Here is a 27,109-nt window from a genome sequence, read left to right on the forward strand (position 1 = left end):
ATCAGGGGGAGCACGGCGAGGGAGAAGGGAAAACCCCGCCATGTTTTCCCTGCACATTGATGCACACAGCTCCTAACCCGCCCCTTCGTCACTCGCCTGTCACCGCGCCCAGCGGCGCATGCGAACCGTCGCTTTTCTCGCAGGGAATCCCGTCACTTCAGGGTCCTGTTGCTATTAATGAACCGTTTAGACTTTTCCGACGCGGATGATGCCATTTAGAGCCTGCCGCGGCAGTTCGTCTCGTCACCACGCGACCCGACTTTGACTCGCACGTCAGCCCTTCTATAGTTCACGACTCAAAACTGTGTCTCACTATTTACGTTTGGTCCATTGGTCGACGGAAGGAACATGGAAAGAATGCACCGGCTTTCATGACAGATTTGTGCAAAATGCCGGTTCCCCCCTGGACCGAGGATTTAGACTTTGCGTCAATAAATGTATTTTTTATTATTATTTCATTTACGGAAGCGCCAATGACGGCTTTCTCCGTGTGTGGCTTGGCTCTGTTTGCCCGTCTTCGAGTTTCTACAGCACGCTCTGGACAAAGTCGCGGATGTGCTTGTTGGCCTTGTCGGGGCACTGGAAGGCGACCCAGTGGCCGGCCTCCTCGACCAGCTCGCTCTTGAGCGGCTGCTCGAAGAAGCGCTCCTGGCCCTTGGCGTACGAGGGCAGCAGCACCGTGTCCTTGCCCGACATGACGAGCATGGCCGGCTGCTTGAACTGGAACGTCTTGGCCGCCTCGGCCAGCGGCAGCTCGTCGGTCATGTTGAGTTCCCGCACCCGGTACCAGTTGCAAGGGCCGTGGAAGCCGTGGCGCGCGTACTCCTGCACGTAGTAGTCGACCATGTCCTGGGGCACGATGGGGTTCTCGAACGGGATCTCGGCCAGGTTGTCCTTCTGCACGCCGGCCTCGGGGGTGAAGACGACGCCGCCCGCGGGCGTCCGGGCGCCGTACATGCCGTTCAGGAAGTGCTTGATGCCCTCGGGCGTCTGGTGGATCATCTTCTCGGCCTCGCCGCTGGCGAGCTGCTTCTGGTAGCCAAAGTTGGGCTGGCGGGCCGCGAAGTCGTCCAGCGTCTCCACCGCCGGCATGGCGGGGATGTAGGGCACGCACAAGCTGAAGACGGCGCGGACCATCTCCGGGTAGTACATGGTGAAGCGCCCTTGATTGGCATGTCGTCAGCACGTAGTTCACCTCCAATGGAGCCTGCCAGAGCTGAGAGCAAGTGTGATTGCCAACTTACAGATGAAGAAACCGCCCCAGTCGTGGCCACCGAGGATGATGGGCTGGGGTGTCACCTCCTTGATCACTTGGGCGATGTGGCCGCACATCTTCTTCATGGTGTAGTGCTCATGCGACTCGGGCGCCGAGGTCTGGCCGTAGCCTAGCATGTCCGGGACGACAACCTGGAGACCCATGGACAGGAGCATCGGGACCTGGAAGCGCCATCCCATGCCCAGATCCGGCCTGGTGGAAACGGTTAGCATCGTCTTCACTTCCTCTTTCTTGCTTGCTTTCCCAAGCGTTTTCTACCTGGAGTAGAGTGGTGGGCGACTTACCAGCCGTGGATGAGGACCACTGTTGCCTTGGGTGTTCCCTCCGGCTTGACCAGCATGTAGTGGTAGGTGATCTCGTCGCTGATCTTGGCGAACTTGTGCTCGACCCGAGGGTCGTTGGGCACCAGATGGTCGACAGCCATGATGAACGATATGTGTTCGACTGACTGCTTCCGGCTCTTCCGACTGTGTTGTGTAAAGAGGATATCTATCTGCTGTTTCCCCGCGTTCTTCTCGAAGCCGGGCAGTAGATGTAGTGTCGTAGTATCGGTTGCTCCACGTGAGTAGAACGAAAAAGCAAGTTGATGGATATTGAAACTAGAGTGTGAAAAGAGAGGAGGGGACCCCAGGCCAGCTATATACAAGTCGATCAAACGCACATCCTCACCGCGCACACCCCCTTCTTCCAGCCCGCCACGTACTACCACACACGACGAGGACCACGGAGTTTTCCACTCGCTCCCGAACTACCGTTGATCTACGGGCTCGTCAAATGTCGTGCCATCTACGTACAGAACAACGCATCCCTCCCCCCAAGGGGGCGCCAAAAAAGCAAGCGTCGTCGTCGTCATTCCCACAAAACCGGCGGGATATTTGCCTAGTTGGACGAAGCGCCGTCGGCCGCTAGGGAATGCTACGGCCGGTGCTTCTGGGGCCCACGACCCGCACCTCGGCCCTAAAGGTCAAAGGGTAGGCAGTAGTTCAATTCCTGGGTGGAATGTTTCCAAAGTGGGGGGAAGGGGGGGACCCCTCGCTGGAGAGTACCCTTTGCCCGCGATCTATGCACGTCTATCACCCAAGTCTTCCTGTCGGCAGTCGTACCTGTAGCTAAACTAAAAACTGACCGCTTCCCCCTTTGATGGCAATCTGGTAGGGACAGGGGGTGGAATTGGGGACACTTCTCGACGAGATACGCGGCGATGCTCCCGGTTTAGGAGATTTATGCCCCCGTTTTGGTTTTTAGGTTCTTCGGTTTCTATTTTTCTTCTTTCCCTGCTTGCATGGACCGAGGTCCGGATTTTGAAACGGGCATGGGGCCGGGACCCGACTGGTCCATTCCATTCAATGCTTTGCGTAAGTGTACCGTACCTGCAGCCACTGCAGTAGACTGACTCGTCGATCAGAGAGAAAATTGAATATACCTAGCAACTGCAGTACGGAATTGCTCACGGATTTGCAGTCGAGTCCGTTTGCCATTGCCTATCAAGCATGGGGATCATCCTGCCAAGTCGGCCGGACCCGTAAACTGCTCAAAGAACACCAGAAGAACCGGATATGCAGCCCATTTTCTAGTGGTTTGCATAGGTGTTACTGCATCGTCGGCGGATCCGAAGAATCCAGACAACGGCTCCGCTTGAGGCTGGATGATACATGCATGCATCATGGCCAATACTCTGTCCAAACGTGTCATATGCAGTGGCTGGTGATGGCAAATACATGTTGTGTGTTATCATACTGCGAAGCTGCGCCTATCAATATAAAACAATTCAAGATCACAAAAAGAGCACATGTCATATTCAATGGTTGGTGATGGCGAATATATGTTGTGTGTCAGCACACTGCGAGGCTGCGCCTATCAATAAAACTCATATCAAGATCATCATGACAACAGCACCATGAGATAGTTGCAAGTCTCAATGCGAAGCGAAGATAAGTAATACAGTAAAACCTGTTTTTCATACTCATACAGGGACAAAGCTCTCGCTCGGTGACCCCAGCGTTGACGCAGACGCATGGGCATGCAAGCTAATCAGAAGAGGCGATCTTCAACAACACAGATAAACATACAGTGACAGAAACCGCTCGCAACCTGCCGAATGCCGCAAATTTCATGGTCGTGATCGTATCTTTTCCCCCGCTCGATCGTTATACAACCTGCGTAGCAACAGTGCCCACGGGCCTCTCCACAAACTCCAGCACGCCGTCCACAATGTTGCGACGCGCAGGCTCGCTCGCCACCGCCTTGCCGGCGAGGTAGTTCATCCAGAGCGCCCGGCTGACGCGCTCGTCGTCCACGCGACCAATGGTGGTCCGCTTCTGCTGCCGCGCCCCCTCGGCGTCCTTGCCCTTGCTGTCGTCGAAGACGACCGTCAGGCGCCCGCGCTCGTCGCGCGCCATGATGAGCTCGCCGGCCTTGGGCACCTTGCCGCGGTTGAAGACGTCGCGGAAGGCGCGCATGGCCTCGCCGAACGAGTCCTCCTTGTACTCGGGCCCGCCCTCGCTGCTGCGGGCGGTGATGGCCCTCACAAACCCGTCGCGCAGGTGGTGGAAGTCGGTGTCGCGCACGGGCACGATGCGGAACAGCGAGCGGGGGCGCACCTCGCGCAGCAGGTCCCGCCAGATCCGGTCGCCCTCGACGGGGTCCAGCAGGCGGCGGCGCAGCTCGTCCTTCTCGCTCGGCACCAGCGTCGTGGCCGTGGGGTGGATCTCGCGCGTCAGCCGCTTCTGCAGCGCCGCCACGTCCGACGTGGCGACGTAGTAGCCCACCAGGTAGACCTGGATGCTCAGGAAGCTGACGGTGCGCATGCCCAGCCCCACGAGGGTGTACTCGACGCCGCCCGTGTTGATCTTGGTCGGCGGCTGGTGCTGGCGGTCCTCAGCGGTGGTGGTGTCGAGCTCGAGGGTGCGGGGGAACGAGGTGATGCTCGAGTGGCCGGTCGGGACGATCTCGCGGCCGTCGGCGTCGTGGACAATCGTCTTGCGCTTGGAGCCGGCTTCGGTGCTGAAGGGGTCGGCGCTGCCGGCGGGCAGGCCCGCGTCGAACTGCTTGGGCTTGGTGATCTCCTGCTGCAGCAGGTAGGCCGTGTAGATGAAGGCGAGGGCGCCCGAGACGGCGCCGGCCATCATGAAGTTGCGCCGGCGGACATGGTAGTCGTACGAGTTGTGGCGCATGCGGTCGAGGTTCAGGTTCTCAACCGCCCGGTGCGAGGTCGGAGTGCGGCGCAGGAAAGTGCGGCTTTGCTGCTGAGATCGGGGGCATTGCGGTGATATGGAGGGTCGTAGGCATCTGGAGGTGGGGGACTGGAGGGTGCGCAGGAGCTGGTCCTGGCGGATCAGAGGCCGTGACGGCTTCATGTTGGCGGTTGCTGCTGGAAGACTGCAGCTTGGATGTCGCTAGAGTAGTGAGAGCAATTCAGATCTGTGTCGCTCGGTCAATTGGGTCTTTGCTTTTGGGTACGATGCCAATTGAGAGAATGCGTTACAGCCGCTAAATCGTACGACCGACAGCTTCCCAGTGGATTGCCCAGCCTGGAGCTTGGGCGTTTTCTTTTTGCCTAGGCTCAAGTCAGCTGCAACATCGTCATTCGCGGCCAAACAAAGTTCCTTATCCCGTAATCTACAAACAGTAGCTAGCTGAGATCCCCGTCGATCCCCCCACCATCGAATCTACTTATTGTCTTGGAAAGCTGCCACAACCCGACCGAAACTCTGACGCGGTCCGGCCTGATGGATTGGCGATGCAACATGAAGAGTTGTTTCCAGGCATGCTATTTACGTCCTTGAAGGAATGCCCACACCATGCCATTTGCGGCCTCTCTGCCTGCGAATGTGATCTCTCCAATGATTGGACTATGAACCCTTTAAGCGCTTGACACCATCACGCCCAATCGATATATTTAGAACAGTCCCACCCCCATCCTCCAGTATCGGAGTGTAACCAAAATGCCTATCCACTGGATGACTGGTGCAATGTGCTACATTCCTTAATTTAACATTCAACTTTGCGGTAGGCGTCGCCCTAGGATTAAGCATCAAATGGCCGGTTTGGCAATTGATGAAGCCCTGATCAGCATTGGGGAGTTCTCGAGGCCATAAACGTTTTTGAATGGCCCTTCGTCGGTATTTTCGTAACACCAATGAACATGTCACGCGCTGAAATGAGTTCAGTGTCTTGAGACGTTACACCTCCTTGACCTCCCGGTGGTTTGATACCATCACAATATCAAAACCATTTTCCGCCTTCCACCACTGGATGCCCTTTGCCACTAGACAATCCATGATTGAGTTTATATGGACGAACTATACAGGAATCATTGACATAAGTAATTATGGCAGCAAATAACATGGTGAGGGAATCCGTACACTTATCCTGGCGTTTGCTGGTAATTACGTGTTAGCTCAATCTATGATAACTTCATCTGGTCTGCGATATGTTGGCGTGACTTGACAGCCCCGTGTTCCGATTCCGTATGATCCCTGTCGTTCGCTTCAACCCTGTGGTAGTTGTTGCATCTCTTTCCCGTTCTTTGTCTCTACGGACTGTCTTTGGAATGTAGCCGGGATGTTACAACACACACCTCCATGTAAATCTCAAGGATGATCTTGTAACAAAGCCGACCCTGAATTGGGGATCACCTGGGTCGGCGATTTGGGCGCCGCTTGCGGAATTCAATACCCCAAATAGCGTACGTCAAGTATGTTCCTGTGTGACAGCAATCGATTTGAAGTAGTATCAAAAGTCCTACTGTGCATTCTTTACTCCTTCGCAATGTTGTAACTTCGCCCAAGTCCTAACGATGTACAAGGCATAAGCAGGATCGCTTCAGCGCGTTTCGGTATTGCACGTTGCCTATAAAGGTTGCAGAGATTGCCTCTGTCCAAGTCACCAAACTTACAACCATACATTACCACTATACCATTGGACTATATCGGGCATATTAGCAACCATATAATGGAGGCCATTCCTGTAACTCCCCTCAGACCAATTGTCCTTAGAGAGTCACAGAACTGGGTCAACATCTATTCATCTCAACGCATTCCTACTTTGTATATCTTTTATATGACACCTGAAAATAGGGAAACAAGTTCCAAAATCCCTTTCATTATTCTGCACCAAGAAGGAGGGACCAGTAATTGGGGCCATGATTACATCACGAGCCGGGCTGAGCAATGGCCAAGCACAGATGATTTCGAAGTATCCGAGAAATTCAGGGACGCCTTTCAGAAGATTTGGTCGTCCAGCTTCCGCGACACCTACGTAGCCGAATACTGTTTGGCCCATGGGATATTCGCAAAAGGTGTCACTGGCCTGGAGGACGCGGGCCCAAACACCCCCGCGCTTTTGTTCCGCCTCAAAGACAGACTAAGTGCAGATGCGCTCATGGAGTTCAAGGATAAGTACAAGGCACAGTTACAAAAGGAGTTTGCGGATAATCCAACCGCCGTATTTCCTACAAAGCTCCTGGTGGCTGTGGCACAGCCTGTGGCCACCGACAAAATGGAGACCCATCACGACTTACGGAAAAGAAAGGAGGGGGATACCCGTATAGATGTTGACGCCATTCATGTATATGCCGCAGCGGAGGTTTTGGAGTTTGCGGATCGTGCGGAACATGCGGCACCTGCTCGGGTGAGACCAACCCAGATTCACCCACGTGGAACGCGTGGAGGTATCCCTCCTCCCATGGAGCGCCCCTCGTCGTGAGAAAGGTGAGAATCATGTAATTCGAGTAGGAGCCCCTTGGGGGAGTATGGCGGTTACTGGTTCCGTGCCAGAACGGAGATTCACGAGCCAAACAGACACCCTGAGTGGATGGCATGGGAGGTTCATGGGAGGGAAAGACCAATAAGGTAGTTCTTGTAAAGACTTGTCGTGTTTACCGGATTTACACACTCTTGTATATCATTACTGCATTCAGCAGTCAACGCCTTTTCTAACGCACTAGAAAATCACATCAAACAAGCACTGCTCCCAGATCCTCAAATCGGTATAATCGTGAAGCTTCTGTAGTTGACCCAGGGTCGAGTGCGCCTGAAGGTGAGTTCATTATTTTTGAGGTAACCTGCTCTTTGTGAGTCTGTTGTTTCTGCCGGGAAACCTTGGTATGAATCGAAAAAAAAGAAAGAAGAAAGAAGTAGAGGGGGAGCAATTGTGGCAGTAGTGAGCAAAATGCTGAGCTTGTCTACCAACTCTCTTGTACCAAGAAGGTTTCTTTTTTCTCATGCCTAGTTAGCAACATTATCCGCCAAACATTGCTCGTTTTCATTTGCTAGTGAAATCTGTACGTGACTCATCTTTCCAGGGCCAGCTTCATGCTCTATTACACCATACATATACTCAGGAAACCAGATCTTCTCAGAGTTTCATTCGTCTGATCAGTTGCACTCCGTCTACCAGACTCACTCATCACAACCACATTCCGCCAATATGCCGGAACAAATCGGGGGTCCGACCTACTCCCACACCATGACCATGGATCATTATACAACCATCACGACGGACGGTTACACATCACCTCCATTTGTCTCGTCGTCATCCACCCTCGACTTCACCATCACGCACCAAGAAAGAGGGATGTGGAACGAGGCTGACGACGCTTATTCCGACTATTCCGAAGACCTGGTCGTGGACGGCGGGAAGGACCCCGGCACCTTGCAAGACTTTGGTGTCACCACCGAGTTTAGAAAGGCCGTCCTAACGGCGACGCTCCCCTGGAGCATTCCCGTCGACGCCTCCGTGATGCTGGGACACTTCCGGGTGGACACGGCCTTGCTTGACGAGACGTTTCCGCCTTCTCCTCTTCCGGCGGTTCTGGTGCGACTCTGGACGAAGCTAGATGACCGGGAAAAGCTTACAGACTACATACGAGACTTCAAAGATTGGATGGAATGGAACACAGACCCTGTGGAAAAGTCCCCCAAGACTGCACTTCTCATTGTAGCACAACCCGACGACTTCGACGAAGATGTGGTCATTGAAGGCAAGCGAGTCAAAAAGGTCCAAGGCCGATTCACCAAATTGTCTTTTCCACCGCGGCCTCCGGCTGGCATGTCCACCCCTGGCAATCGTTGGACAGGCATCACATTACCATTGGTAAAAACAGGAGCCTTAGAGACGGGCGCTCAATCACGGAAAGTGCAGGGAGTCGAGGATAAGAGCCGTAAGCCATAATTATTGCCACCACAGTTTGCATACGATTAGTGACAGCTCTGATCAACCATGGTAGCAATTATTACTTGCAATGTCTGCTTTCTCTTCTTCTTAACTGCCTCCAGATCGATGTTCGTGGACGTGACGTTGTTTAGGCCAATCGCATCCGTCTGACACTCCCCGTAGCCAGGGTACCCCTGCACGATCCCGGCCTCGGCTTCCCCAGATTACGTCCAGATTAGGCAACTGATCGGAGTGTTTTTGCGACCTTTCTTTTTCCCAACGCGCCCTCATCACAGCCGACAGCTCCCTCTCAGCCCCTCGATATCTTGCACCAAGGCACTTCACTCATCTATACCCACCGACACCACAGGAATTCCTGCAATGCAACTCCGACGAATCATCTACGCGGCCCTGCTCGCCGTCGCAGGCAGCCCACTCGCCTCCGCCGCCAAGAACGGGGACGACCCACCACCCACCAAAACCTCCTCCCCAACGACATCGGTTTCCCGCAGCACCAACACCAACAAGAACCCCAACCTCCTCGGCTCCCTCTTCCGCGTCTCCCGCGAATTCGGCATCCTGGGCTGCGTCCCCCAAGTCCTGCCGCTCGTGACGGCGCTGCCTCCCATCCCGCCCGAGCTGCTGGGCGCGGACCTGGTCCGGCAGGCGCTGGCGCAGACCACGCTCGCGCTGGACCAGGTGTGCGAGTACGAGGTCACGGGCACCGTGGGGGATGTATTTACTTCGTTCCTGCCGGCGTGGTACGAGTGGTACGACGCGCGCGCCGACCGGGGGGAGATCCGGCGCCTCGTCGAGAAGTGCCCCAAGGTCGGCGAGCTGACGCGGACGGCGGAGGCGTACCGGACTTGCGCGCAGATCGTGGAGGTTATGAGTGCTGCGGTGTCGGAGGCTAGGGCTACGGCTACGGGAGAGGCGAAAGTAGAGGCGGTGGAGGAAACGGACCATGGAAAGGATGAGCTGTAGACGACAAGGCTTATCAACGTTATGCATATGATTGGGTCCTGTAGTCTAAGTAAATAAAGATGTAAACAAGGAGGACTCACGGAGCCGCATTACTGAAGAAAATCTTCATGGCAGCTTCGGGATTCATTGCCTATCTCGCTCGTATGCTTTTCTGTGTGCCATAGCCTGTGTTGCGTAAAGCTACATACAAGTGCCCCCCCCCCCCCACTTGGTGACCTGCCTGGCCGCATCATTGATAGTCCCCTTCTCTCGTCGTTGCCACTGCCTTGGTTGCGGCACATCATTTATTCATCCTGACTTCTCGAGAGGTGTACGGCTGAAAACTGACCAATACTTTGGAAACTCATGACGAGCCACACGCTTGAAGCCGGCATCCTTTAGCTTCATTATTCCTGTGTCGGTACTTCTTGTACGACTCCAGGAGAGACTCTGAAAACGCAAACACTGCAGGTCTGGGAACATTGCCTGTATCGACACCATGTTAGTTAGTCGTGGATTTCCTATCGCGACTGTTCCGATCAGACTTCTAGGTAGCGGCCCGGTCGTGAGTTAGGCATGATGTTTGATGATTTAACTTACAAAGCATTTAGTAATCAAAACGGGGGTTATTAGACGCTCGCCCGCCCTGGCGTCACAGTACCTAAAGTTCAAGTGTGTGATGACGTGCTTGCCGAGGATCGGGAGCTGGCACTCGTGGAAGTCATCCCCCAATATGATGCTGAGCTCCTTGAGCACGGGAAACTCGACCTCGGAGAGGAGTAAGACACGTTGCTTGTCCGGGCGACGCTCGAGCCTGACGCAGGCATCCTGGAGGAAAGCCGCATAGAAGCTGCGGCGGGAAAGATGCACTTTTTGGAAGATGTCGACGAGACTGCAGTTGTCCCAGTTGCGGAGGTGGCGCCAGAGAAGGCGGATAGCCGAGTTGAACCACAGACGGTTGACAAGGATGAAACTTCTGAGGGCAATGGGCTTAGCGCCGCGTACCACGGCATCGTCGTACAGTGCTTCGGCGATCATGGCAACGATTTCGGGCAGTCGGAGCGCCTTCTGTGTGGCAGTCTCGGTACGAGGGACAAGCGACATCTTGACTTGATGGATTGGGGGAGAGCTTCCTGGACCTTCCTCACGAGGAATTAGCATTGCAAGTTGCAAGGGAACCAGAAGTACCGTCCCCATGACACAAACTCACTGTTGACTTGATTTGGATGATGGACCGACTTTTCGGTCGTGGAAAGACAGTGAGAAGATGTCGGTAAGGATGCGCAAGGGAAAAAGCCGTCGGCCACCCTCTGAGCTGTTTTTTCAATGTTACTTGGGAAGTCGTGAGGTTCGGAAAGCGTATTGGCGGTGGGAAAGAGCCTCATCGATTGAGGTATGGATGAAACAACTGCCTTTGCACAGGACCACTCTCTCTGTCGAATGCGAACATGTGTTCCCGACACTCTGCCAGTTCCGATGGAATCAAGGTGATTGTAGGATGTCGAACTGGTTCGAGAGGTGGGTTGCTTGTGGTAAATAATGCCTTGACTGTCTGGATTGCGGTTCCACTGTTTTCTTTTGATCCAGGGAATCTGACCACAAGTAAGAATAATTATTGTTACTCGCCGACCGGTCACTAATTCTTCACCTTCCTTTCAGCATTGATAGTAGAAGGGTAAGTAGTACAAACTGGCCCTTAGGACCCCCGAACGGCGAGAAATGGCAACATTACCAAGTTACTTGTTTTTTTCCAACGGGCTTAATTCAAGTCCTTTCTTGTAGATTGTTTACAAGGAGCTCCGATGCCAAACACAACCTCCTCAGCCAGCCCACCCCATTTCCTCCAACGGCCACTGAATCCAACTCCGATGCTCCTCGTCGAGCAAAGCGTAGCACCTCCCGATTAGATGTTCAGCCCAGCCGTGCAGACACCACTGCGATGACCCGCCCCTGCCCAGGAACACAGTAAAAAAGGCGAAGATGGCGACGGCCTCCTGCGTCGCGTCGCGCAGCAGCGGCAGGAACTCGTTCGCCACCTCGAAGATCCAGACAAACGCGTCCGTGAGGGCGCACCGGCGGCCGCCGCCGCTGCCCTGGGGATCGACCGCATCGAGGACGGCGAAAGACTTTTGCAGCTCCTCGATGGCGTGCGCGTAGATGCCGCGCAGACGGGCGTCGGGCTGGCGCAGCACTATGAGGTGATGGATGCTGTCGAGATGGTCGTGAACTTTCGAGCGGCCGCCGGGCGTTCCTCCAGAACAATCACGATCACGGCCAGCCGCTGCCGCCGCTCGCGCCACCCATCGGTCCGCGCCGTGGTTGAGCAACGGGGCCAGCACCGTGTCTGTGCCGGACTCGATTATGCTGCTGGTGAGGGCCTTTGTGCCTTGTAGGAGGAACATCCACTGGGGGAAGCCGCTCTCGCCGATCATGAGGAACTGGTCGTCGCGCCGCGGACAGCCGAGGGCGAAGAAGATGGTCAAGGCGGAGAAGAGGAACAGGCCTTCGGCTTGCGAGGGTGTCGGGTTTGCCATTAGCTCCACTATGTACATAATCAGCCGTTAGTCACCTGCTTCAAGCTTCGGGAATGATGAGATGATGGTATCTTCCTTCGGGTTTTCCTACTGGCCGATTTTGCCGCAGTCTGATGATGGGACATGGCGAGTGACTGGTAGTGACTCTGCCTGTCGTGACGGTGATAGGCCAGGTGGCAGGCCGAAATGGACAGCAGAGTTCGCATGATGTACTCTTCCTTGAGCCCGTATTGGACCGCCGATGTCCGATAAAAGTCGGCCAGGATCAAGTTGTCGGAGAGCGTGGCGTAGGTTCTGGTGGTGAAGTTGTGGAGCAGTTCCAGGTCCTGCATGTCCAGCGCTCGGGGCTGAGTAGGCACCGAGGGGAAGATTGGATTCCCCTTATCCGAAGTGAGGAATTCGCATACGACATTATGCTTGATGCAGTTCCCACATGATGGTCTCTTCTCGTCGCACTGCCACGGGATGTCAGCCCTGTATAATGAGAACTCATGCGACGTACCTTGACTTTCCGCGTCTTGCAGGTCCGGCAGCCGGTGCGGGTCTTGGAATGATGCCTCCTATTGATAACCACTCTACGTGGCTTTAGATCAACCATGATCTGGGTTGGCCAGGCGCTCCCGAAGGTGGTTGGAACTAGATCACATTGGCTCGGAAAGAGCAGTCAGTATACGAGGAAATTCGTACTTTTCGGGTTGGAGAAAAGAAGGGCGGGTGTTTTGGGCACTTTAAATAGAGGCAGGACTCAGGAATGGTCGGCAGCTCCACCCGGATCCTGGATCCCGACTCAAGGCTTCTGTCAAGGCCAACCGGCGTTGTTTAGGGGCTGACTAGGACCGGGACTAGGGGCGGAATCCGCCATGCTTTACTCCACTATTCTCGTCGCATTATTCGTACAATTCGTATTTCTCGTACATCTCGTACACCTCGCATATCTCGCGAAGCGAAGCCTGTATGTGCCTGCTGGCGGGCCGACTGAGGTAACTGGGAATTCATTGAAGACCGTTTCGCTAAATATGAAAAGCCGGCCTGCCAGTCATTTGTTCTCTTCCCTAGTTACACAGGCTTTGGTCCTTTCGCTACTGATATCATTCCGAATTGCTCCTCGCCAGCGAACCCAGTACTCGATCATTTGATTGTCATTCTGCTCCTTCAGTCAACAAAACCAGCGATGGGCAATACCACGGGAACAGGGTACGACCCCGCCGCCGCCGCCGCCGCGAGCGAAGCCTTTGACTTCAGGCTCTACCGGTACACGCCGTCGCTCCCCGCCGCCATCGTCTTCGCCGCCGTCTTTGCCGTGCTCTCGGCGCTGCACACCTGGCAACTGGCACGGCATCGGGCCTACTACTTCACCGCGTTCACCGTGGGCGGCTACTGTGAGCCTACCCTTCCTCCGCCCGTGTCCTCCTTTCCCCCCTCAGTACTCAAGTATTGACGTTTTGCGCACACTTAGTCCAGCTGGTCGGGTACTGCGGCCGCATCTGGTCGCACTTCGACCCCTCCGCCATCGGCGGCTTCGTCATGCAGGCGATCCTCATCCTCGTCGCCCCGGCCCTCTACGCCGCCTCGGTCTACATGATCCTCGGCCGCCTGATCCGCACCCTGCGAGCCGACAGCCTGTCGCTCCTGCCCATCGCCTGGGCCACGAAAGTATTCGTCGTCAGCGACGTCGTCTCCTTCACGCTCCAGGCGGGCGGCGGCGGGATCCAGGCCGCCGGGACGTTGGAGCTGTACGATATAGGGGAGAAGCTCATCATTGCCGGCCTGTTGGTTCAGATCGCCATGTTTGGCTTCTTCATGGCGACGGCGGTGCTGTTCCATGTGCGTTATTTACGTTGCAGGCGGTGGCATTCGGTCGGAAACAGCGAGGACTGCGGGCGGGCGGGCAAGACGGTGCAATGGCGGCGCCATCTGTGGGTGCTTTACGCCGTGAGCGGGCTGATCCTCGTCCGGAGCATCTTTCGGGTGGTCGAGTATCTGCAGGGCAACCAGGGCTACCTGATCGCGCACGAGGTGTTTCTCTACGTCTTTGATGCTGTTTTGATGGCCCTGGTGATGGCCATCTTGCTGGTGTGGTATGTGGACGACCTGGATGCCGAACATAGGCCTCGGAGAGACTCGGAGCTCACACTGGACAACGTCTGTTCAGCATAAATCCACTAGACGTGTTGGACGCGGTCCTGATGTGACTGTTTGTGCTCCTGGGTGTGGGGCTCAAGATGCATCTTTTCTGGAAGCATTCATACTTTATCATTTTGTGTATTATTTGTTTTCTAGTTTTCATTTTATATATAGATTCAGTAGTATCAAACTAGGGGCTTTAACGTACAATGGACAGTCATATTCTCTAATCGTAGTCAACCTTTTTAATAGAATCACCGGGAAGTCTAGTCACTAATTCCTTGACTACTTACTAGATGTTAGGACGAAGAGGTTGACCTGGTCAGGATGTGTTCACCGCCATAGATTTCGATCCGTGTCCAATTCACGCAGATAGAGTCAAAACAAAGAGGGATACGATGCTTTCATCGGTACTGAGTGATTCTCAGAATGCACCGTATTATTCTAGGTTAGCGTGGCAGTCTCTGCCGAAAGGCATGCTTCCCGGGGCTCCTTGGACCCAGACAACTACCCTGGCTAGCCGAAAATAATGGAGGCTTGCGTATGGTACTACCTAGTGTACGGCACTGGCTATGGCATATACCGGATCCAGTTGCCAGACTACTTGCTATAGTGCGCGGGGCGAACTAGCACCATGCATTCGGCATCGCCCGGTCTCCAACTCCACAATTCGGACTTTTCGCATTCAGTTCTCGCTCGTATATCAATATCGATCAGTAGTATTATTTGCCGAGCAATGCCCTGTAGACGTGGATCCACCTTCGTCCATCTGCATGGCCATTACTTTATAAGAACCGTACTGGCTTTCGCTCTCTTCCTTTCCATCCTCCTATCACCTCCCACCTCACACTCGTTTACTACGAATTCCAACATCCCTGTCTCTCGCTCACTTTCGACTTGTTGGAAGCCATGCGTCACTCGCTCTCATGGCTGATTTCGCCTCTCCTCCTCTTCTCCTACACGGGAGCCGCAGAAGGAGCCGCCCTCACGACTTCCATGCCGTCGTGATGAAAGTCGGTCGGGGGCTTCCAATCATTTCCATATGATTTCCGACGAGGTTATAACGTTGGACTCCATGTCCTCTTCTGCCCCTGCTATCCGAACGCTGGACTATGGCCACAGCGTCGAGGGGATCCCGGCCTTTGAGGTCCTGTCCGCCGAAGGGGATACCTCGGCATTTGAGATGACCTACGCCGAAAGCGAGGCGGCGCTGGGGATGTACATGGTGAGTGACTTTCTCTTCCTATCTGGTTCCTGGTGTCTTTTGGATCGATGTGCACCTGGTTACTAACCCCTATGCCGAGTTTTAGTCCGACGGACCTTTACCCCTGGCAGCGGCAATGGATACCTACCGTGTCAACCGCTACAACATCTCCCAGGCTGGACCGATATCCAACCGCCTCATCCAGGGGGCCTTCCGATACCAAAAGCTCAATCTGTCTTCGCCTGGCGTCCTGAAGCTCCGAGGCCTGGGCGTGAGCTCGAAGCTCGACAACACGCCCCTCACGGAGCTGCCCGGCTTCTTCAACAGCTCCGACGCCAAGCTCAACGCCATATGGACCACCGGGGCCCGCACGGTCCAAATGACCGAGCTACCCAAGAACTCGGTGCCGGCCTTCTGGGAAATCGGCCCGGAGGGGGCGTTGGTCGACAGTCTGGCGCCGCAGGTCCTGGGCAGCGCGGTCGCCGCGCAGTTGGTCGAGTATAACGTCGAGTTCAAGGTCAAGCCGATCCAGGGCGGGTTTGGCTTCAGCGTGCTGGCCGACACCTTGAACGTGGGCGTCTACATCACTTGCGATGTCGAGGCCGGGCGGATCGCGGCCCACGCGGGATCTACGACCCTCGACCCGCTCCTCCAGGAAACGGCCCTGCCGTCGAATCTCAGCATGCCGCTCCACACGCTGCACTCCGTGCGCGCCGTAGTGGCCATGGGTCAGATCGCTGTGTCGATCGACGGCACGCCCGTGATGGAGCTCTCGCAAACCTCGCGCTTCTTCGGCTCCGTCGGCCTCGGCGCCTCCTTCGGCCACAAAGCCGTCTTCCGCGACCTCTCCGTGACGAGCCCCGCCGGCGACACCGTCCACTACGCGCACCCCCTGACGGACCCCAGCTTCCTCCCGGCCTTCTTCCTGGGCACGAACCCGGCCGCCGTCGCCGTGGACGGCTCCCGCCGCGACCGCATCGCCTACGCGGGCGACCTCGACGTGGCGGGCGGCGCCTCCCTGGCCAGCACGCACGGCCTCGACGCCCTCCTCGGCACGCTGGACCTGCTCGGCTCGTACCAGGCCGCGCCGGGCTTCTTCATCCCCAACGCCAAGGTGCAGCAGGCGCCGCTGGTGGGCGGCGGGCTCGACGTCAACGTCACGGGGCTGATCGGCTACTCGTTCAATTTCGTGACGGCGGTGGCGGCGACGTACATGCACACCGGGGATGCGGCGTTCGCCCGGTCGTGGGCGCCCAAGGTGCAGCGGATGCTCGATTGGGCCGATTCGCAGACGACGATGGATTCTCACGGTCTATTTAATGTATCGGACCCGTCGCTGGGAGGGGATTGGAACTACTACGACCCGCCGCAGTCCGGCATCGTCACCAAGTTCAACGTCCTGTACGCGTACTCGCTCCAAGAAAGTCTACCCCTCCTCGCCGACGGCGGCGTGGTCGCGGACGTCTACCAGTCACGGCTGCAGCGCCTCCGACAGGCGATCGACAGCTATTTGTGGAGCGACGACCTGCAAGCCTACGTCGTATCCGACACCCTCCGGACCGCCTTCGCCCAGGACGCCAACGCCCTCGCGATCCTCGCCGGCGTGAACCTGGACCCCGCCCACTCGACCCCCAAGATCCTATCCACCCTCTCCACCGGCCTCCTCAACCCCGCCGGCCAGCCCCTCGCCTTCTCCGCCGGCGCCCTGACCGCCAAAGCCGGCTTCCAGCCCTACGCCAGCCCCTACGCCTCGGCCTACCACCTCCGCGCCGCCCTGGCGTCCAACGCCACCGCCGCAGCTCTTCAGTTACTCGACGGTATGTGGGCGCCCATGGCGGACCCGACGGGCGCCAACTACACGGGCACGTTCTGGGAGACGATCGACGCCGCGGGGCGGCCCGGGCTGGGGATTACGACGAGCCTGTGCCACGGCTGGTCCGCGGGGCCGACGGCGGAGCTGAGCCGGTTCGTGCTGGGGGCGCGGCCGGCGCGGCCGGGGTGGGGGGAGTTTGTGGTGGCGCCTTTGATGTTGGGGCTGCGGTCGGCTGGGGGGCGGGTGCCTCTGGCGGCGACCAGTTCGACCAACATGACGGGAGGAGGAGGAAAAGGGGAGGGAAGGAGGGCCATTTCGGTGCAGTGGGCGTTTGAGGAAGCTAAAGGGGGGCTGTTTAGCATGACGGTGGAGGCGCCGGCGGGGACGGCAGGGACGGTGCACTTGCCGCGAGACCTGCGCGTGGCGCGGGAGAAGTCGACTTTTACGATCAATGGCGAGGTCGTGGGGGAGGGAGCATCGTTCCGTGTCGCGGGCGGGACCAGGTTTGAGCTGCGACAAGCCTACATGGCCTGAAGTTGCGTTGAGGGGAGGAAGTCAAGTATGGCTCGTCCGGGCAACACAGCGCATATCTCATGGGGGAACGTAGCCAACTCTACGACGTGCGGGCGAAACCAGGGATGCTTTGACGCCATCTGAGTCTTCAAGAGTCGTTGCGTATTAAACACCAGATTGCAGTTTTCTTTCTTTGCTTACAACTTCACTATTTCCTCTTTCAGTCTACGTCTACTTCCCACTTCTCCCATCCTTTGATGACCATTAATTATGAAGTATCAAGCCGTTATAACTTAAAGTTCCTCCCTACCGTCCCAAGCCGACCAACCAACATACCCGAGTAAACGGAACAGGCTTCCAACCGAACTTTCAGAGCAAGTGTTAGTATTTGGGGATACCCTGGCAATTTGTCGAGCACATAGTGAAATCCACCTAGACTCCTCACCTTGCCCGGGGGTGCCGGCAGACTTCTTCTCGTTGTCCTCTGACAATATGTATTGGCCATACTCAGAGAACAAGCAACACTCGGGATAATCTGTCCACTCTACTTATGATGCTCTATGGCTTTCTTACACCACTCGTCATTGTCTGCGCATCGGCGGCGGATCGCGGCAGATCCCTCTTCATTCTCTGACTGGGCAGGGCTGATGCTGCTGCCGTCGTCGCCGCTGCCACCACCAACCGCCGGGACGACGGAATCGACGACGGCGTCAGCGGCAGTAGCAGCGGTAGTGTTTTCGTCGAGGGCCTGGCGGAGGACATTGGCCACGGCGGCGAGGAGACCGGTACTCCGCTCCACCACCCCACCATGACCGTCGCCGCCGCCGTCGCCGCCACTGTTATGGTTACCCCCGTTCTTGTCCTCGTGGGGGGACTTGGTGCGGTCCGCGCCCTTGGCGTCGTTGTGCGTGTTGAAGTTGGACGCGTCGCTCTTGTCCCCGCCGGCGGTGCCGCTGCGCGCCGCCAGCCCGAGCGCGCCGTCGGCGTCCTGCGTCAAGTAGCGGACCAGGACCACGGTGGCGCCGATGGCGAGGCCGACGCCGACCAGCACCAGCAGGTGCTTCCGGCTGGGCTCGCTCAGCAGGCCCTGGCTGGCGCCCGAGGCGTGGGTCCAGGACAGCAGGGTGGCGCCGAGGGTGAGCCCCGCGTAGGCCGGGTCGTTGAACAGCAGGCCGCTGCGGGAATGGCCGCCATCTTCGATCTCTTCGAGCGAGTAGCCCTCGCCGTGCTTGGCGCGGCGCTCGGCGGCCCGGTGCTCGTCGCGGAGGCGGCGCGAGAGGGCGTAGAGGACGTGCGCGCTCTGCAGCTGGGCGTAGAACCAGAGCCACCCCGCCATGGGGGCCAGGACGGTCCAGATGGTGCTCAGCTTGCGCCAGGCGGCGAGGAGCAGGTACACGGTCACGCCCAGGTTGGCCAGGAGCATGGCCAGGCGCCAGAGCGCGAGGCCGAGCATCAGCCGGGCCAGGCTGCGGGCCCGGGCGCGGTCGCGGGCGCAGCGCCACACGATGAGCCCAGCGTGGACGGGCAGCTCGGTGACGAGGTCGAAGAGGCACCAGACGGCGATGATGTAGAAGGAGACGGTGGCGCTGCGGTTGCGCTCGACGTCGCCCGTGATGCCGAGGGTCGTCAGCGCCACCAGCAGGACCGCCATGTGGTGGAGCTTGGGGATCAGGCCCGGCTGGTCGCGGCGGACGAACATTTCGCCCAGGTACGTGCTGCAGTAGGCGATAGCCGGCACGAAGATCCAGTCCCCAAAGGTGACGCGGCCGCCGGCGACGAGCAGCGGGTCCGAGAGCACGGCCTCGCCGGCGAGCACGCGCAGGAGCGGGACGCCGAGGAAGCCTAGCACGAGCCCGAAGGCGACGAGGGCGTTGTGGTGCAGGGCGAAGGTCAGGCGCTGGGCCCGGTCCTGGGTGCTGAACAGCGACCCGTAGAAGCGGGGCAGCAGGACGCTGTGCAGGAGCTTGTCAAAGTACATGTAGGCGACGCAGAAGACGGCGAGCAGCAGGGGCGCGAACGGGAGCAGCCCCGGCGCCACGCCCTCGCGGGGCATGCGGGCGATCTTGGGCGAGCTGGGGTCGATCCAGCCCTCCGACGCGTTCTGTGCCAGGATGGAGGCGTTCTGGGCGGCCCAGACGGCCTTGAGGTCGATGCCGAGGTCCCAGGCAGTTGGCAAACCCTCCTGGCCCAGTTCAGAGATTGGGATGCGGACATCGTAGAGGTTGTCTTCCCCTAGGACCAACTCCATGGCGCAGCGATACGGTGCGGGACGAGTGAAATGAACAAGATAGACGATGGGAAAGAAAAGAACGTCGAGGAATGGAAGAGCAGACTCGAGAACGCATCAGAATAGGGACCAAAGGCACTTGTTATACTTCCTTTCCGCTCTTTTAACTTTGGATGATGCCCAACGCCGGTTATCTCTAGGTAGAGCCGTTGGATCTTGGGCACATTGCTCTTGAAGATGCGAAACAACACGTATTAAAGCTACTATACTTACCAAATCCAAAGCCCCCAGAAACGTGCCAGTGTCTATTGACTCTCATTATATGGCGAAAGCCTTATCGGTAGTGAATGTGCCGCAAAATGCGAGAAGCGTTTCTCGTCTTCACATCGAGGGGGTCCCGTCATATGCACTCGGTATCAAGGTTGCCGCCAGTGCCGCCACTTGAAAAGTTTTGCATAGCCGTACCCTCCTGGCAACCCGGATGGCCTTTAGGGGCAGCTTGGAGAAGACAATCTCCGAAGTTGAGTCTCCCCAACGGACAGGCTGCTGTCGTAAGTGCGTGGTATTTGTGTTTTGGGGCATACCGGAGACAGCTAGGTTATTTCCAATTCCTCTCACCATGTGGCTGTTCATAACAACAGAACAGTATCCAAGATCGAGGGTCTCTAATTGTGCTTCGGTCAAATACCATTTCATGCTGCACGTGGTCTGGGCATGTAGTGTGAGCATCCAATTGGATTAGCCAGCTTTGGTATCGGAACATGGCCTGGGGTAGTTGATAAATCCCGGTACATCAAGGTGTTCTCCAACGCTGGCAGTTGCTTACCCAAATATCGCAACCTTCCTTGACAACAACGCTTGAGTAGATACTCTATCTAGTCATACAATAACTATTCGTCAATAACGATTGAAAGGGGGTTATTATTCTCTTTGTGATTCGCGAGTAATAGGGGAGTAATACCAGATATGAGGCAAACACAACGTCGCACCCCCAGGTAGACTACTGTGACCGAAGAATGCCTTGATCTAACCAACAAACACTGTAATTTATATCTACATCGGACTGTGAGCCATCATGCCATGCGTTTCCAATCACGGTCGCCAACTTTCTCGGATAGAAGATTGTAGAGACATCAATGTCTGGGTACATTGAATGGAGTCCGAGGAAAGGGGTGTTCTGACGATTGTGGTCATGGTCAGCAAAGCAATGGCCCAAGTAAACTCAGTGCATACGTATAACACATCTTTCCCGCAATGAATACAGTCGAGGACAGGGACGACAATGTTACGATGACTTATCTACATCCCTCCGCGGATCTTCTTTGCTTGGTTGATTACGATTGAACCTATGTGCATATGAGACTGCACCTACTTAAGAAAGACAAAGAGAAATATTCAATGTTGATTTACTATATAAAACCGAGCCTCTACGTCTTCCACTCAGTCTCGGCCTCCCATCCTTTGCAAGCCTCCAGCAGCTCTCCCAACGTCTTTCATATCCCCAACTCTGCAACTCCGCAACTCTTTCGCTCCACACCTAGCCGCCACTACTCCTATCGCCAAGATGCAGTTCTTCATCCTGCTGGCATCTCTCCTCCTCGCAGCCTTCCAGGTCCAGGCCTTGGCTCTTCCCGCCATCAACAGCCTCACCGCCGACAACGAGACCACCACCGTGGGTGTCCAGCGTTTCCAGAGCGTCTGGACCGCCACGCCCGATACCAAGCGCATCTGCACCCGCAGCGGAAGTAAGTAGAGAATCCTTCCTTCAGACGGGATGTTGGCCTCCGTCAACCTCTTGCAACTGTGTAGCTCTATTGCCAATCATCCAAGTACTGACATGGAAACCCCCACTTACACAGTGACCGCCATGACCAGCAACTTCGCCCGCGAGGCCGACTGCAAGGAGCTGGAGGACAACTCGGCAAACACCCCGGGCTACTGGGACACGTCCGACTGGGCCTCCGACAGCAATGCCAAGATCATTACCTTCGCCGGAACCTGCAACGTCCGAGTCTCGCTGCCCTCCCTGCCTGGAGGCGATGGACATGTCTGGTGAGTATTGACAGACCCTGGTTCTTACCGCGGGATTCGTCGGGGATCTCGGCTGACTGAAAGGACAAATATCAGGATCGGAAACGGAGATGTCAGCGACGCCGTCGGCCAGGCGGTGGCTGGCTATGCCCACGCTGGCTATGTGGCGGCCATTGGCCAGCTGACCTGCAGTGACCCGAATGGCGATGTCGTCGTTGACTGGTCTATTTCGAGCTAATCGCTTATGGGACTGGAGTAATCAAAGGAACAGCATTTGTGTCGGATGAGGTAAAACCATGGAGTATTCCGAAGATGCATCTCCAGATAGAAGATCATTCATCGTATCGGAAAACTAGACACGTGCAGCCAAAGTATGCTGAATAGCTACGATTTGCTTGTCTGATATGCAAACTGTCAATCAAAACTCGTCGTGTGTATTCCCGATTACTGGATGAGACTGGCGTAAACTCTCACCATCCGAACATCTGAATGACGCAGACGGCATCACAGACCGTGTTTCGCAAACAAGCAGGATTAAAGTGAAGATTTGCAATGCATTCGCGGGTCAGTACGGGATATCCCTGTCGCACATCGCTTACTAAGTCGGCGACAACTAAAATGATGCATCAAAGCTCCTTTCCCCTCTTTTTCTATTTTGACGTCTCTTCACTATCACTCAACATAGATATCCATCTTTTCGGGGGCATCAATCATTTCGCATTGACCACAGAGAACTATGCAATTCTCAGAGTTACCCCCAGAGATTATTCATGAGATCCTCATTGCTTGCGTCCGCTCGCGTCACATCCAACGAGCCCTCCGTCTGCGCCACGTGAGCCGCGCCTGGGACGTGGCAGTGGTGCGAGCCGTTTTCGCGTCGGGGGTCCTCGACGACGACCCCTACTGCATCTTTATCGAGTGGCCGCGCTACCTTGCCTACCGAGCCACGGGATCCGCCGCACGGCGGATAGGTTGGCCGCGACCTTTCTTCGTCCTCCGACGCGTCGCAGAGCGCCTCGTCGACCGGCGCGATGCTGGGTCTGGGGGCGACCCGGGCGACGACGCCGTGGATGATTGCGTAGGGGAGCTTTGCGCGACAATGGAGCCGGGGAGTGCTTTCAGGATGCCGCCTGGTTTCAAACCGTCGGTCGGCGACCCCCGGCGGCCTGACGATGAGCCCACCAGCGAGGACGATGACCAGCTGTTGCAGGCTCTGTTGTCCGTGGCAGCGGCCAGGAATGATGTGGCTTTCGTGAAAGACTTGCTCCAAAAAGTCCATGATCGTCCACGGCTGGTGTATAGTAACGAATACCCAGGCCTCGATGATAACCCCAAGTAAGACAACCTCGTGCTGAACATTGCTGATCCCTTGCAGCATGGATATGGAACTGACGATGAGCCCAAGACCACTTTTCCGATATCCTCTAGAGGAGGCTGCCTTCGCGGGCCATGATGAATCGGTCCATGTCCTCCTAGATTTCATGTCGGCTACATCGGATGATGAGGCCGCCTATAGGGCAAAAGAGTCCGTTTTCTGGGACGCATGTCGCGGCGGCCAGTTGTCGACACTAGAGATTGTCTTCGAGTCTATGCGTGAAGTATGCACAGAATGGGACGAACTCCTCATGGGAACGATGGACGAAGTGGCCGATGTGGGGGTGTTCAAGCGACTGTACTCCTCTGACACAGACTTCATCGACGCAGAGAAGTCGGAGGACGAGGAGTCGAAGGACGAGCTTCTTTGCAGATACCTGTGTCTGGCGGCTAGAAAAGGTGCCATGCCGCTGATGGAGCATCTCATTGAGCTCGGCGCGACTCCGGAAAACCCTGTTCGGTCCGGGGGGTCTGATCAGGAAGACCCCTTGGACCAGGAAGACTCCTTGGACCAGGAAGACCCCTTGGACGAAGCAGTCACCGGGGGCCATACTGAGGCAGTCACCTACCTTTTGGAAAAGGGATTTCGCCCACGTGACTACTCCAGAACCAACGACAACGATTGCCTCATAGGAGCTGTGGATTGGGATAATCCACGCCTGGTGGAGCTCATTCTCCTCCACCTCAACAGGGAGTCCCCGAATTTTGGGAAGCACTTGGTGGGGAGCCTGGAAATGGCCATGCAAAGAGAGAACGAGCGCATCTTGAGTATGCTGTTGACCTTTGGGTCTACTGCATTCACTGACAAGGCTATCAGGAAGGTGATGTACCATGCTGAAACACTAGGACTGGACTCCATGGCGCATTTCCTCCAGGGCTATCTACCCGCGGATGACAACGATCTACTACTCGCGCCACTGCCATCAACAGGCAGTGAATCGTCAGGTAGTGATATCGAGTCATCAGGTAGTGAGTGAGTGCCCATCTCGCAGGATATTGGATTTCCCTTCGTCTCGGCCGCTATTCTACTTGGATGCAGTGAACTATGGAATTGCGTTACATCCAGATAGTTGAAACCACTCCATTCCCATTACCCAATTTGGCTGGATACATCTCAAGTCTGTCTCCTAACAATTGGTGTTAAAATATCCACAAAGCATGACAAAATAATACTAATTGACGAATTTAATATAGAATTACAGAGTCCAATTTGCCAAATGACTTAGCTATATGAATCCCATCATTAAAGTCATGCACGTACCCCGTACCGACCATCTGAAACCGTTGGCTACTGGCCGTCCCTCGGCAGGACGGGCGTAGAATGAAGGGCAGACGGGCCCCTGGGCAGACGGCGACCACGTCACCTGGCTCCGCGCGGCGTGGTACCAGGGCAACACGGCCGCGCGGGACGGTACATATTGTGTTATCACTCATATAGCCCGCCACGGTCGTCAAGAAGCTTTGTCGCTCCTGCGCGGTGGGAGTCTGGCCCGGTCGGACCGGTGGGGGATGATCGAAGACGCCCAGCTTCCGGACGATGGCGAGTTGCGCAAACGCCCGGTCATAGCCTGCCGGCGACGGCGCACCGCCGTCCACACCGCTCAGCACGACGCTGTTGCATGTGAGCGTTCTGACGAAGCGCGCGGCAAGGTTCTCCGGCCAGGGCACGGGGTAGACCTGCGACACGTGAAGTATGGCTTGCTCTAGATACCAAGCCACCTGGTCGTCCTCTTCGATATTGGTGTACTCGCTAGATCTACCCAGTGTCTTGTATGGCAGAACGCTGTCGATGGTGTCAATGAGGAAAGCTTGGACTTCGAAGTCGGACCCCTGGAACTTCAGGGGCTCCAAGGCCAATGATCTAAAATCACCCTTTCCAGCACGAAGATGGGCTGCGGGGTACTGGGGCAAGCTCTTCGTATAGTCGGGCACCCACGAAGGCAGCCCCTCAACATCGCGTGGCAGGCCTATGCCGGCACCGTACACCAAATCAAACGAATCATTTTGCATCGTCCACTTCAACGTGGCGTCGGTAAAGACGGCCGCTGCTGTGTTCTCGGGCGAGTAATCAGGTTTGATGTCAATGGCAGCCCCACGGCCGTAGAGTAGGCCGAGCATGCCGTAAATACGGTCCCGGGGGTCGAAGGAAGTGGTGGCGTCGCACGCGTACAGGGCAAACGACAGGCCACATTTGTGTCCTCTGGTCGCGCCATCGCGATTTCGTCGCAGCAGGTTGATCTTTTTCAGGGTCGAAATGGCCGCCCAACCCCCCTTTGCATTCCCGAGCAAAGCGAATAGATTCGAGCGTGTGTCCCAGTCGGCGAGTGTTTCCAACTCAGCCCACGATAGGCTGTATTGCCCCCATATGAATAATACGTCTCTGGGGAGCACGGCCTCCTGCATGACCCACAGTCTCCCGAACCATGGACGCATCAAGAGGTCTCGCAACGCGGCCCATTCTAGGCTTCCACTTGACGTTCCGGTCACCTCGAGGAGGTCTTGGCATGTAATTGCACTGCCATTGGAAGGGCCTCGACCATCCGTTTGATCAAGCTTTTCGAAGATGCTCTTTAGCATCTTTAGGAAATCCATGGCGGTAGGAGTAGAAGGGGAAGCCGGACCTGTGTAGACAATAGTCTGAGCTGACAAACTGTAAACGCTACCCATCAAGCCAACCTGAACGCTCTTCTCTACTAGGTCTTGCTGATTCAAACAGATGTAGTCAATCCAAATCCATTTGTCAGCAATATGCCCCGAATGATAAAGAGACAGGATCATGTCCAATGCCGATCTCGGTGCTTGAGTCCTTGCGTACGCGTCGTTAGGGGCATCTGAGGGGACTCCAGATGCCACACCTAAGACCTCTCTTAACCCTAGGGTTACTAGATCCTTCTCGTCACCCCATCGGTAAGACAGAGCAATCCACGACACTCCCGTCGGCGGGTCATGACGGTCGACATGCAGCAAGGTGCACAATACACTCCCATCGCTTCCATCTAGTCGGTCGACTCGGAGCAGTCGAACTGACTCGTCGCTGGCTAACCCTTGATACTTGAAAGGCATAGTCGGACGTCGGTAGTCCAACGGTAGATGGGATATCACGCGAATCTGAACGCAAAGGGAAAGACTCCGGTTCAAAGAGAACCCCTCAGTTTGGGTTGTGCCCCGCGCCTGCCGTTCTTATGGACAGGCCATCTGTATTATGCCTACGTGTGTAACGTGAAGCGTGGCTAGCGAAGCGTGGTGGCTCAATCTTGCACCCCTCTCTGGGCACGGGCACACGCACAACCGCGAGCGTCCAGCCAAAGTTCCATGTATGGCCACAGCCTCTTACCTCACTACCGACAAACGGCATGATTTGATTTGATTCATCGCCAAAGCCTGCAGTAACGCTAGCGCAGCCACAGCTTCACTCATCACCACACCAAGCCGAATCGTTGCATAGGAATGCTCAAGACCAAGGAAAATGTCTTCCGAACCCGATTATCCCTGTAGCTTCTCGGTGTTCTGAAAAACTGGTAGTCACCAGATCCGCCGTGTTCTGGGGTTCGCCTACCTTGTGGCGCATAACTTCGGTGACTATGCCGACTTTGGTCCCTGTATGATAGATGTCAATGATGCGGGGTCACCAGCTTAGGAGGCTGACCGTAACTTACAATCTGCGTCTCCAAGGAGGGTGTAGGTGACATATTCCCCTCTCGCAAGCCCCTGGTCTTTATCGTACATCCTACACAATACACAGACCAAAAACCTTATAACATACGGCAACCGCATCACATAGGAAAGCCATAAAAGGTCTGTCATCTCTCTCCATCGTACTAACATGGCAACAACGGATTGAGACCAGCTATTTTAAGCCAGCTCCGCGGGTGTCGTACTTCTCTCTTGCCCTGGG

The 27,109-nt window shown here is 56.1% G+C and overlaps 13 protein-coding genes across 13 annotated transcripts; 7 read left to right on the forward strand and 6 right to left on the reverse strand.

Annotated features, from left to right (window-relative positions):
* Positions 1 to 525: 525 nt before the first annotated feature.
* Positions 526 to 1,700, reverse strand: PG985_014751 (epoxide hydrolase protein; the record flags this gene model as incomplete). The annotated part of the gene is made up of 3 exons (XM_066834517.1): positions 526 to 1,163; positions 1,245 to 1,468; positions 1,561 to 1,700. The coding sequence occupies 3 exons, from the start codon at positions 1,698 to 1,700 to the stop codon at positions 526 to 528; spliced, it is 1,002 nt and encodes a 333-aa protein (XP_066679257.1).
* A 1,723-nt stretch (positions 1,701 to 3,423) lies between these two features.
* On the reverse strand, positions 3,424 to 4,632 carry PG985_014752 (Altered inheritance of mitochondria protein 18; the record flags this gene model as incomplete). The annotated part of the gene is made up of 1 exon (XM_066834518.1): positions 3,424 to 4,632. The coding sequence occupies one exon, from the start codon at positions 4,630 to 4,632 to the stop codon at positions 3,424 to 3,426; it is 1,209 nt and encodes a 402-aa protein (XP_066679258.1).
* Positions 4,633 to 6,229: 1,597 nt separating this feature from the next.
* On the forward strand, positions 6,230 to 6,982 carry PG985_014753 (uncharacterized protein; the record flags this gene model as incomplete). Its single annotated transcript, XM_066834519.1, has 1 exon — positions 6,230 to 6,982. One exon carries the CDS (start codon positions 6,230 to 6,232, stop codon positions 6,980 to 6,982), a length of 753 nt encoding a protein of 250 aa, XP_066679259.1.
* Positions 6,983 to 7,705: 723 nt separating this feature from the next.
* PG985_014754 (uncharacterized protein) lies at positions 7,706 to 8,449 on the forward strand (the record flags this gene model as incomplete). The annotated part of the gene is made up of 1 exon (XM_066834520.1): positions 7,706 to 8,449. The coding sequence occupies one exon, from the start codon at positions 7,706 to 7,708 to the stop codon at positions 8,447 to 8,449; it is 744 nt and encodes a 247-aa protein (XP_066679260.1).
* Positions 8,450 to 8,812: 363 nt separating this feature from the next.
* PG985_014755 (uncharacterized protein) lies at positions 8,813 to 9,415 on the forward strand (the record flags this gene model as incomplete). Its single annotated transcript, XM_066834521.1, has 1 exon — positions 8,813 to 9,415. One exon carries the CDS (start codon positions 8,813 to 8,815, stop codon positions 9,413 to 9,415), a length of 603 nt encoding a protein of 200 aa, XP_066679261.1.
* A 570-nt stretch (positions 9,416 to 9,985) lies between these two features.
* On the reverse strand, positions 9,986 to 10,498 carry PG985_014756 (uncharacterized protein; the record flags this gene model as incomplete). The annotated part of the gene is made up of 1 exon (XM_066834522.1): positions 9,986 to 10,498. The coding sequence occupies one exon, from the start codon at positions 10,496 to 10,498 to the stop codon at positions 9,986 to 9,988; it is 513 nt and encodes a 170-aa protein (XP_066679262.1).
* A 716-nt stretch (positions 10,499 to 11,214) lies between these two features.
* Positions 11,215 to 12,526, reverse strand: PG985_014757 (uncharacterized protein; the record flags this gene model as incomplete). The annotated part of the gene is made up of 3 exons (XM_066834523.1): positions 11,215 to 11,936; positions 12,020 to 12,383; positions 12,431 to 12,526. 3 exons carry the CDS (start codon positions 12,524 to 12,526, stop codon positions 11,215 to 11,217), a joined length of 1,182 nt encoding a protein of 393 aa, XP_066679263.1.
* Positions 12,527 to 13,099: 573 nt separating this feature from the next.
* PG985_014758 (uncharacterized protein) lies at positions 13,100 to 14,085 on the forward strand (the record flags this gene model as incomplete). Its single annotated transcript, XM_066834524.1, has 2 exons — positions 13,100 to 13,307; positions 13,385 to 14,085. The coding sequence occupies 2 exons, from the start codon at positions 13,100 to 13,102 to the stop codon at positions 14,083 to 14,085; spliced, it is 909 nt and encodes a 302-aa protein (XP_066679264.1).
* Positions 14,086 to 15,025: 940 nt separating this feature from the next.
* On the forward strand, positions 15,026 to 17,603 carry PG985_014759 (uncharacterized protein; the record flags this gene model as incomplete). The annotated part of the gene is made up of 2 exons (XM_066834525.1): positions 15,026 to 15,277; positions 15,363 to 17,603. Coding segments are annotated over 2 exons (2,493 nt in total), but the record flags the coding sequence as incomplete, so codon positions are not given.
* A 523-nt stretch (positions 17,604 to 18,126) lies between these two features.
* PG985_014760 (uncharacterized protein) lies at positions 18,127 to 19,830 on the reverse strand (the record flags this gene model as incomplete). Its single annotated transcript, XM_066834526.1, has 1 exon — positions 18,127 to 19,830. The coding sequence occupies one exon, from the start codon at positions 19,828 to 19,830 to the stop codon at positions 18,127 to 18,129; it is 1,704 nt and encodes a 567-aa protein (XP_066679266.1).
* Positions 19,831 to 21,373: 1,543 nt separating this feature from the next.
* On the forward strand, positions 21,374 to 22,078 carry PG985_014761 (uncharacterized protein; the record flags this gene model as incomplete). The annotated part of the gene is made up of 3 exons (XM_066834527.1): positions 21,374 to 21,554; positions 21,669 to 21,861; positions 21,937 to 22,078. 3 exons carry the CDS (start codon positions 21,374 to 21,376, stop codon positions 22,076 to 22,078), a joined length of 516 nt encoding a protein of 171 aa, XP_066679267.1.
* Positions 22,079 to 22,576: 498 nt separating this feature from the next.
* Positions 22,577 to 24,191, forward strand: PG985_014762 (uncharacterized protein; the record flags this gene model as incomplete). The annotated part of the gene is made up of 2 exons (XM_066834528.1): positions 22,577 to 23,175; positions 23,216 to 24,191. 2 exons carry the CDS (start codon positions 22,577 to 22,579, stop codon positions 24,189 to 24,191), a joined length of 1,575 nt encoding a protein of 524 aa, XP_066679268.1.
* A 208-nt stretch (positions 24,192 to 24,399) lies between these two features.
* On the reverse strand, positions 24,400 to 26,277 carry PG985_014763 (uncharacterized protein; the record flags this gene model as incomplete). Its single annotated transcript, XM_066834529.1, has 1 exon — positions 24,400 to 26,277. One exon carries the CDS (start codon positions 26,275 to 26,277, stop codon positions 24,400 to 24,402), a length of 1,878 nt encoding a protein of 625 aa, XP_066679269.1.
* Between the last annotated feature and the right edge of the window lie 832 nt (positions 26,278 to 27,109).

This window comes from Apiospora marii (assembly GCF_038362585.1).
Source record: "Apiospora marii strain CBS 49790 chromosome Unknown utg000011l_segment0_segment0, whole genome shotgun sequence".
In the NCBI taxonomy this organism is placed as follows: Eukaryota; Fungi; Ascomycota; class Sordariomycetes; order Amphisphaeriales; family Apiosporaceae; genus Apiospora; species Apiospora marii.